This window comes from Cryptomeria japonica, chromosome 3 (assembly GCF_030272615.1).
Source record: "Cryptomeria japonica chromosome 3, Sugi_1.0, whole genome shotgun sequence".
In the NCBI taxonomy this organism is placed as follows: domain Eukaryota; kingdom Viridiplantae; phylum Streptophyta; class Pinopsida; order Cupressales; family Cupressaceae; genus Cryptomeria; species Cryptomeria japonica.
In genome coordinates, this window is record NC_081407.1 from 135348061 (window position 1) to 135359127 (window position 11067).

The 11067-nt window shown below is 36.2% G+C and overlaps 1 protein-coding gene across 1 annotated transcript in view; it reads left to right on the plus strand.

Moving 5' to 3' along the window:
- Positions 1 to 10826, plus strand: part of LOC131027326 (uncharacterized) — a 41581-nt gene extending 30755 nt beyond the window's left edge. Inside the window, exon 2 of the mRNA XM_057957340.2 lies at positions 10461 to 10826. Within this exon, the coding sequence (XP_057813323.2) occupies positions 10461 to 10540 (80 nt within the window). The 3' untranslated portion in view covers positions 10541 to 10826. The remainder of the gene's footprint in view (positions 1 to 10460) is intronic.
- The last annotated feature ends 241 nt before the right edge of the window (positions 10827 to 11067 follow it).

The following is an 11067-nucleotide window of genomic DNA, read 5'->3' on the forward strand; positions in this document are numbered from 1 at the left end:
ATTAGATCCTTTCCTCACCCTCATCTTTTTTTTCCTTTTTTTCAAATCTAAGGCAGTAAAATCCTGTGTTCCAGCAAAATTCAAAGCAAATCAGAAGTTCAGTCATCAAGTGTAAGTCCCCTTGTGATTCCAGCAAATCACATCATACCACTGGAGCTTATCCACATGTAGAGATCCTACAGCAAAGAACCTTGAAGTCACCCTGATTGATCCTTTTCGCGATATCTTCAGCATTCAAAGGCTTTACTCAAGAGAGGATAAGGTACCCTTGGGTATTTTATTCTGTGTTTGATTGTGTACAAAATACACGTCAACAGTACCCATTCCGAAAAAGCAAAAAGTAGACATCCCTAAAAAATAGGGAAAACTTTGTAAAAATAGACATCCTGGGGATTGGGCTAGAAATGCCAAAAACGAACCTTCCTAAAAAATAGGAAAAGCAAAAAAGCAAACTTTCTAAAAATAGAAAGTTGTTCAAATTGATCCAAATCGATTGCGATCTTTGTCCTTTGGCGTCCCTAAGCGCTTTGAAGGTGTTTGTACTCTTGAATTACATGATTTGCAAAAACTAACTTTCCAGAGTCTGGGCTTGAACTGTTCGAAACTGAGCAAGGTTTGGTAAAATTGAAGCGAAAGGTCACAGGCGCTAACAAAAACCCTAGAAAGCAGAAAAAGAGAGGGTCCCCATATGCAATGGGGCGATGTGTGAAAAAGGTCACAACACTTCCATACAGTCCAATTGTTGCTGATCACCATATTGCATAGTGCCACTCTAACTTTCACAAGTCGTCTTAAGACGATTGGGTTTGATGCAAAACGGGTCTCAGCAACCTATAACACAAATTAATGCCAAAATGATTAAAAAATAAAGCCAAACTTTAAAGAGGAATACATAATATAGCTTACACAATGATATTATGAACATTGAAATTAAAAAAATTAGAAAATGTAAAATTAAATTACTATTTCACTTACCTTCAATAGCTCCAAATTTGAAAAGGATCTAAAAATCCCTTGAGACATGTGGTGGTTTGTGATGAACATCTGGATGTCCTCAGCCTCTGGATACACATCTCTGATCCATTTTATTTTAGTCCCAATCCTTTGTAGCATAAGATTGAGTGAATGGACCGCACAAGGTGTCCAAAAGATGTGATCATAGCGTTCCTCAACCAACAAACCAGCAGCTCTACAATTTCTTGCATTGTCCGTTATGACTTGGACAACATTGCGGGGTCCCACTGACTCAATGGCGGAGATGAGAATTTCTGCAATAAATTGGCCATCTTTTACTTGGCCCTCACAATCCACAACTTTCAAAAACATTGCCCCTTTAGGGGACACCGCTATGACATTGATCAAGGGACGATTTTTAGCACTTTCCACTCAATTGAAACAATTGTTACACTTGTCTCTGCCCATGAATCCCTTATGGGTTTCAATGCATCTTCAACCCTCTTCACCTCTTTGTCCAATAATGTTCCATGTACCTTCTCATAACCGGGGCCCTTATACCCTCTTGGAGCTTCATTAACACTTTTTATCATTTGCTTCCAATATGGGGAGCAAACTACATTGAAAGCCAACCCATTTGCACAAATGCACCTTTCTATATCTTGGTGAGCAATGTCTCTACTCTCATTTTGAAATGCGGTTTCTAAAGGCCCCTTTGTTCTTTTGCGTGTCAAGGGTGGTTCATTTTCAGGTTCATTTGTGGAAAAGAAGGGGTGGTCTTGTACTACAACATCGGGATGAGATGGGGCTTGCATTCCCCTTGTTTTCTTTGTAGAGGTTTGAGTCAATCTATGGGCTTCTCTCTCTTCTGCCTCATGCTCCTTAAAATATTTCATCACTATCTCATTTGGTATAGGGTTACCATCTTTTCCAGGGCATTTTTTGATGCCTCTTCTTTTTATTCCACACAAATGGCCTACTACCCGATAATATGAACTATTACGTTCAATACCACATCCTTGGCATCTCCAACGGAATCCCCCACCTCCTGAGAGTGGGTTTAAAATGTCAACATACTTCTACAAGGGAGAATTCGGATCATTTCTTTGTTTTGTAATTGTTTGTTCATTGCCAATGGAGGAAGAGGTAGATGCCATTCTAGTTCCTATGGAAAGAAATAACATAAACGTATTCAAAAACAAAAACAAAATAATGAAAAACAAGTAATGTTTCATGTTTGAAAATTTGGGAAACAAAAATAGTTGGAAAAAAAATGTTAAAAAATCTACCTCTTGTAGGCAATGGGAGCTTGCAAATGTATGGAAATGATGCTGCAGCACTTGTTGAAACTTCAAAAATCAGTCTTCAACTCCTCCTATTTGATCTTGGAAGCCAAATTTTGTTCACCCTTTATTCAACCTGCTCTCATAAAACTTTTGTTTGCAACACAAATGAGGTGAAATGAGTGAATATAATGTTTTGGAAGTCACTTTTAGGGTATAAGTTTCACTTTTTACATGGTGGATTAAAAAAAAAACTAAAATTTTGCATAAAAAAGTGCGTTTTGGGCCGCCCAGCCGTCCGGGTTCGACTAGGGTCTGCTCGGGTTCGACCTGGTTCAATCTTGGTCCACCCAGGTTCAAACCAGGTTGAACCCCCTCTGGGAAATTCGAACCCTGGTCGAACCTAGGCCGGACCGGACCCGAACTAGGGAAGGGGGAAGGCGAACCCGGTAAGCTAGCAAAAATGGGATATTCTCCCCAAAATTTATGTTGAAACCGCTCTTGGAAAGAACCACCAAATTCAATGTGATCTCTTGAACACAATGCCACTATTTGAAATCCATTCTGAAAAGGCTGACACTATCCAAGAAAATGGGAGCTTCCAAAGATGTTGGAAAGGCTATAAAAATGGGACATTACAATAAAAACATGATAATCAACTTTTAAATGTGATGCTTTGATAGAAGAATTCAGAAAAATCCATGAAAATGTCTCTAAAAAATGAGTTTCTTATGGGTGCAACATATGCTATCATAATTGGGAGTCAATTATTCCATGGTTTATTTATTCTTGCTTCTAGGCTCTATTAAAATGTTGCAACTTATTTGTGTTTGAGAAGATTGTAGATGAGGTGTTTTATGTGTAGCATGCAGATCTGAAAAGAAAGAGAGGCATCGATACAGCAACAACAAATCAACATGTTCAAATCTGTGTAAATTACAGCAGATTATTGGGATAGTAAAATTGCATAGATAGTACATCAACAAATTGCATAGAAGCCTAAGCGAGGTCTCAAATTTGGAGCAACATGGATAGTTGCTTGAGAAGAACAAAAGAACAACAAAAACATAGCATGAAAAGTGTTAATGTAATAGCATCAGTCGGAATCCCTCTATACTGACATAGACATCTAAATTGTCTAAGTGGCCTAATCGGCCTTAGACAATTCAGTCATATCAATTTGTTTATATTAATGCTAAATCGATGTTGTTATCAAACATTGATTAAGACGTGTTGACACAAAACCGATTTATTATTATATTATAATCACATCTCTTTGGATTGAATCGGTCCTATTAAAGACGTGTTTATTATGATAACAAAAAGACATGACTGTTAATGAAGGAACTGACTTTAGAGATAAGTCGTGTTGGTTGGCTAGGCGTATATAGCTTCATTCTCCTCATCACATTTAGAGTACATTGAATTGAAGACACAAGCAGATCACGTATTATCCAGCAGATCGTGTTCCTTGTTCTGCGAATCTACCATCATCTTCAGCAGTTTGCATTATACATAGAGCAATCAGATTGGGTTCCTTCTTGTGACGTGATATATCTATCTCCAGCAGATCATACATTCATATAGCAGTGATATCATAGTCAGCAAGTGGATTGCACTCATAGCAGATCGAACTTATTCCTTATAGTTTGAACTGAGTTGATACTAGCTTCAAGGAGTGAAGCTAATACATTGTAAAAGACATCTTGAATATCAATAAAACAATAAGGAACTTCTTTACTGGGTTTTCACCTTCAAGAGGAAGGTTTCCCAAGATAATTTTGTGTAATTGCGTTAAATTTTTGTCTACATAATCTGACCACCTAAACTTAACAAAAATAAATGAATTATTAGTTGAGTTTGAGTGTGGCATGATGCCTAGAGGCTGATGCTGCAACAATGGTGTGTGCAGCAGCAGTAGTAAAAGTGGTGCATATTAGGAGCCTAACATACAATTAGAAATTTTGCATGCCTGTGAAGAATGACTGCAGCTAAAAACCATTAGAATATATTTTTTAGTAAAGTTTCTTTATAGTTTAATTTCATAAAAATTTAAGGCTTCCATTTTATTATAGTTTCAAACCTATGTTGCAGGGTTCATCCCTTGGGGTGTCGGATCCAGGTCCGGTCTGAACTCGGTTCAGATCTGAGTTTGACTAGGGTGTGCCATTTTGGGGCTTGGTTCGTCTTGGGCAAACCTAGACACCCAGGTGCCAAAAGCAAACAAAAAATTGCAATTTTAAAACCTTTTTTGGCGTCTAGTTTGACTTCAATGCCATGGGAACCCTAAAAGTGATCATTAAAACCATAGAAACAAGACTTGGATGGACTCACCCAGAATATATACGAGTTAAAAGTTTTAGGGTTCCCCCCCTGGTAGGTTGGGTGCTGGTACGGTACGAACCCGGTTTGGGTCCTGGTTTGGTTTGCCTGTGGGTGCAGCCAGGGTTCGCCAGAATGGGCACCAGTTCGTACTGGGCAAACCTAGGGCGAACCCGGACGGGGTTCACCAGAATGGGCACCTGGTCGTATTGGGCAAACCTAAGGTGAACTTGGACGCCCAACCAGGCAAAAAGTAAAAACAGTTGCAATTTAAATTTTTCTGAGGTCCGGTTTTCCTTTTTGACTAAACCTAAACCCTAAAAAGTGCCTCCAAAACACTTTTAAGACACTAAAACAACACCAGTTTTGCTCATTTGAGTCATTTCTTTTGCGAACAACAATTTCATTTCATAGAGAGTTGCATAAGTTTTTTGCTTGTATATGATGCTATGATCCAATAATAGGAGATTTTAAGTATGGATAGTAGAGCAGTGAACTTCACTATCTTATAAGATGCTATAATTCATATACTTTATACTACTCTCCTATAATTCTATAATTCATATACTTCTTTCCTATATGCAACTCTTCTATATGATGCTATTATTTAAATTCTAAGTTGACGGTCCTAGTTTGGAATAGGAATTTGGTTCGCAAATTTGTTCAATTTTTTTTATTTGGGGTAGGTTCGGTTTCGCTTTCGGTTTGTTCGTACAAAAACATATAAAAGTAAAAAATAAAAAATATATACATATATGCAGCAGCAAATAAGTTCATAATACACAAATGTCAAGTGTCAACTATGCTAATAGACTAATAGTAAAGTAACATAGCAAAATACACCACCATATATATTAATGTTTTAGTCCAAATGGCAAATAACATGGCAAAATGCCAAAATACACCACCATATCAATGTTTCAGTTAAAAAATAATAATGTCAACATTAACAACCAGCCATCACTGATCAAATATCATCAAAAGTCATCAAACATATCCTCCTCCTCCTCTGGGAAATTAGAAGCACAAACAGTGCCACCGGCAGTGGTACTAGCAATCTCAGCCTCAGGAGTGGTGGTCTATTTTAGGGTCGGAGGGTCGAGTTGACCAAAATAGGCAATAAAAAACTTAAAAAAAATGTGTTTAGCGCCCAAATTCGGCCTGGGTTCTGCTACTGAATTTGAAATTTGCTGCAAATACCCCAAAATTCTCCCTGGATCCTTCTCAGTGAACCCACAGCACAAATTCGGGACCCTGGAAGGATTTGCAGCGAATTTGTAAAGGACCAAAATTTCTGCAGAACCGAACTGGAACCCTGAGAAATTCTGGAAGAATTTGGCAACTTAGTTTAAAATTCAATACTGCTATAAAGAAGTATATGATGCTATCATGGTATGATCATGATACTATGATTACAATTTTATAGTGGTTTTGTTGTTATATGATGCTGTGTGATATTCTAACCTTAATTCATGCTTCTAGGCTGCATATATATATATATATATATATATATATATATATATATATATGATTTTTACATTGTTTTGGTAGTAACGAACTAAAACCCATCTTCAAAATTTTGTTGAAGTAGCAAATCAGATCCTGGAATCCCAAATCTGAACCCGAACCCGAAGTAGAAACTTAGTTTAAAATTATTAAAAAAAATAAAAATAAACTATATAGTATGCTGCAATATTTATCAAATTGCCTGAAAAATTATATTAATTCCATAAGTTTTGATGGAGGAGAAAACTTCTTTTAAATTTTGTGAGATTATGTCAAATACCAGCGTCAACCTTTTCTCAAAAGAATTTCGCTTCAGCTTCTTTAGTTTTGGCAATTTAATTGTTATAGTGTTCACCTAGTGTAATTTTATTTAAAAAATAAATAATCTATATAGTATGCTGCAATATTTTTAAGATTGCCTGAAAAATTATATAAATATTGTAACTTTTGATGGGGGAGAAATCTTCTGTTAAATTTTATGAGATTATGTTGAATACCAGCGTCAAGAATTTCGCTCCAGCTTCTTTAGTTTTGTCAATTTAATTGTTATAGCGTTCACTTAGTGTAATTTAGGCTTAATATGTATTTATTAAGTTCATATCTTTTTATCCAGTAGGTGGGCTCTTAAGAAACTTTGCCAAAAGAATTTCGCTCCAGCTTCTTTAGTTTTCTCAATTTAATTGTTATAGCGTTCACTTAGTGTAATTTAGGCTTAAAATGTAGTCTATAGGGAATTTATTAAGTTCATATCTTTTTATCCAGTGGGTGGGCTCTTAAGAAACTTTGCCTGTACGTGTAATTATATAATGTAAATAGCGAAAGGGTTTTGCTCCACGTCTTACAAAAAGTGTGATATAATTGTTTTTTTTAAAGCATCATTAAATGACAAATGTATCCTTTTCTAAATCTATAAGTTTTATTTCTGATTGAGGGAAGCATTGTTGGTGGTAACTGACATCCTTGCAAAACATTTTTCTTGAGGGAGTAGGATAGTGTCATGGAGGATGTAATTTCAGGAAAACATCTTGGTTGTACCTTTAGAGAACTTGCGAGGACAGTTGTAGAGCTCTATATCGTGTGTTGTGGTTCACATGATAATCTTTGATTAAAATAGATAACTGAGAAGATGACTGAAAGATAAGTGAGAAGATGACTGCAGGAGGCTAGAGCATTACATGAGGATGGAAGACAACTTCCAATCTCAAGTTTGCTGTTAGCTCAGAGGCTGGAGTAACGGTTTTGTAGCAAATTTGGTTCAGAAGGTTTTCAATAAGGTCCAAACCAACTAAAGGCAAACAAATATGTCAATTGGAGACCCATGCTACACTCGTGAAAAGTTGAGTTTTATCTCTATTCATAAAATGTAATAAAAGCCAGTAAGGTCCAGTCTGACATTATTTGGGGCCAGTTGTATGTGTCCCTAGTCACAATGTGTTGTGAACAGTTGTGTTGCTGGTCAGTTTAGCAAGGCTGTATCCCATTGAGGTGTAGTGTGGTTATTTCCACTACCGATTGTAACTATTTCAAACTGAGGGTGTGTCCTAGTTCACATATGAAGTTTTTTCTATCCCAATATTTAAACATTTGAGAGGGGGATTGTTCACAAGCATAACACATGATTTTGGCTACATAATACATAGTTTGGTTGGAGTTTATCGAAGGGATATGCTTAAATATTTTTCATTTAAAGTTTAAACCTATCTTATTAGCTTGTTGGATTGTTAGTCTTTTAGTTTGGACGTTGATAGGTTATGACATCACATAGAGAATAGAGTAAATTGATAGTTCTAAATTTTTGGTGTTGGATCAAGCTTATTATATGTAACAAGCTTTCTTTTATATAAATTTTCTCTTTGTGATCAATAAAAATTAATCCTGATACTGTTGAACATAGTGTTGTCATTGAAATCAAAGGGTGATTAATATCAAGGAAGCAAGAGGAAGATGTCAAAGAATGTCAAAGGTTGTCAAAGCTTTATGTGGAGATTGTTAAATAGATACTGTCATTGATGTCATGATGGAATGCCAGTTGTAGAATGTTAATGTTATCATTGTAGAAGCAATATTGGGAGTATGTACCGAATTAGCTGTTCCTGATTGTCTAGTACATTTGCAGTAGTTTGGAAGTGTCTGCGTTAAGGTACTGAGGTCTATTGCGCGGAGTTGGCAGCTGTACTAGGTTACACTGTCACTGCTTTTGGTACTGCATTCCCTACTGCAATTGTTTGTTCTAGCTTGCATTTTGGAAACTAAGACTACACACCAAGAATGTTGTATTCAAGTTTCAGAGGATTTGCTTCCGAGGTCAAGAAGTTAGAGATGACAGAGTGCACGTTGTGTTAGTTTGGTGGCTGTGTAAAAGTTTTTGTTGGATGTGCTAGAAAAAAGAAATGTGTGCCAACTGAAGGAAGCATGTGAAGGTGAATTGGATCAGTTGGGTTCATGATAGGAAATGCATAGCGTGTTCTTATTCCTGGGCTAACATTTGTTTTAGGACCAAGCCGACTACACGTTATATGGTGTTTTGAAGTAAAGGTTCAGCTTTGGTCAACATTGTAAATTGTAGATGATGTAAATTGATTCAGGCCGACATGAAGATGTTAATAATGTAGTGGAATGTATATATTTTGCCAATCAGTTTCATTCCAAGGTAAGTGACTGATGATAATGGAGTTGCGAAGAAGGTGGTGAATGAATATCTGTTTTAAAGTGTGTGAGCAAAGATGCAATAATACTGTCAATTCTGTGATTGCATTGTGAAGTAGATCAGATTTGTTAGATGATGGAGATTGTATGGAAAAGGTCCACATGATAGTTCTTTTATTGTTACTATATTTTCATCGTAATTGAGGTTGAAGCCTCTTGATTTGGTTGGTACTTTGTGGCTATGTTATAGCTTAGTTAGAGGGAATTGGTGTCTCTTGTAGGTTGGTTGCTGCAAAGCAATTGTGAAGGGATTGATGTCCCCTTCTTGGGTTGTAATTCCTGTGGGTTGGTGCCTACAGAACTATTTTAACTTATATACTATTTTGTGGGGCTGGATTTGCAGTAGATCCAAGCAGATTTTCTCACCATGGCTTTTACCTTCTGGGTTTCCATGTAAATCTGGTGTTCTCTTGTGTGAATGTGTTCATTACTTGCATTGTTGTTGATAATGTTTTGAAGGTGTAATGATTCTGATAATTTAAAGTAAGAAGTACTAAATTAGAGTTTGATGTTTGGTAGTCTTAGGTAGATGGTTATGAAATTCTTAAAATTCCTCCTAGAGATTAGGCTGGAAAGAAAGCTTGTGAGAATAATGCAATGGCAAAGAATGCCATTTTATGTGGCTTATGTAAGTTTGTCAAGATAATGCGCTGCAGGACTGCAAAGGAAATTTGGGACAAGGTGCATAATATCTATGGAGGTGATGACAAGGTCAAGCAAGCAAAACTTCAAACCTACTGAGGACAGTTTGAAAGTGGAAGGAAGAAGAGACTTTTGCCGCATACTTCCTCTGAGTTGATAGAATTGTCAATAACGTCAGAGGACTTGTTGAAAAAGTGAAAGTAGTAGTGATTGTGAAAAGGTACTTAGATCCCTTCCCCCAAGGTTAGATTCAAAAGTTTATGTGATAAAAAGAGGCCAAAGATTTGAACACTCTGACTATGGATGATTACATTGAATACTGATTGCATATGAGATGAGGATTATGAATGATAAAGCTTCAGGAAAAGAGGCAACCTTCAAGACATCAAAGAATAATGAAGACTTTGGTTCCAATGATGAATCGGATATTGAAGAAGCAAATTTTGTGAGGAAGCTAAAGAGAGGCCCCAACAAGTACAAAGATACATTACCTTTGAAATGTTTTAATTGTGGTAAAATAGGTCACCTTGCTTCCAAATGTCATATTCATTCACCACCTTCTTCACCCCCCCAATATCATATTACTATTCTTGTGAGTACTCTCTATTTACAACGTTGTTTGCATGCATAGCCTAATTTTGGAAGTGCAGACCTTTTCAGAAGTCTCTCAGTCTATTTATTGCACATATGGTCACCTTGCCTCCCTTTTGGATTTCTCCATTAAATGGGTTAGGGATTGCTATGGTCTTGGTGTCTCTTTGTTAATTTCTTATTTTATTACTATGTTGCCAGTCAGATTTTCAAACTATAAAATATTCCTCTTCTATTTGTAGCTATCTAGAAAATTATAAAATACAGCATTGACCACAATTTGTTCTATTCCAGCACACTAGTGATCACCATTTGCTTGTCTTCCTAAATCAAAGGATTTTCTTCAGTGGATCTATCTATTATGAATACTGGTAAAAATGTTTCAAATGTCTATAGACCATAACAGGTTATAATGAATCACTATAAGAATGTAATTGCCTCCTTCCTTTTTTGCAGGGTTTTATGAGACCAGGATAGCATATTATTCATGGAGGGGCTGTAAGGGCTTCACATTTGCTCATATACCTGATTATTAAGTGTGAATAGTTGTTTAAAAGTTGTATTTTATATTCATATTTTTGTACTCTTTGTTAAATATAGAGAAATCATGAATAATATTGATTTCTTTGTTATCTGGAGGTAAGTGGTTGTAAACATGGAAGAATAGCAAGATGGTTTTAACATGCCATACATTATGTCTCATTTTGTTGTATAATATTTCAATGTTATTGGTGACGATGGAAAACTAAAATAGAAGACAAGTATTACCACCTTAATGTACCTACTCATCCATTCCAAGCAACAAAACAAACATTTATGCTCCTCTCTCTCTCTACCTCTCTCTCTCTCTCTCTCAAACACACACACACAAAGCGAAGCTTTGCCAAATTTTCTCCTCTTGCAATAATTAAGACTATTTGCGATTATGTCTATTGTTTCAAGAGAGAAGCCATAGTTACATAACACACTCTTAATTATCTCTAATCTTATTCATTGATCTTATATTTATCTAGTTGCCTTTATGTTTTACCTATTGTCATTTGATCTCTAGTAATAGGGGTTT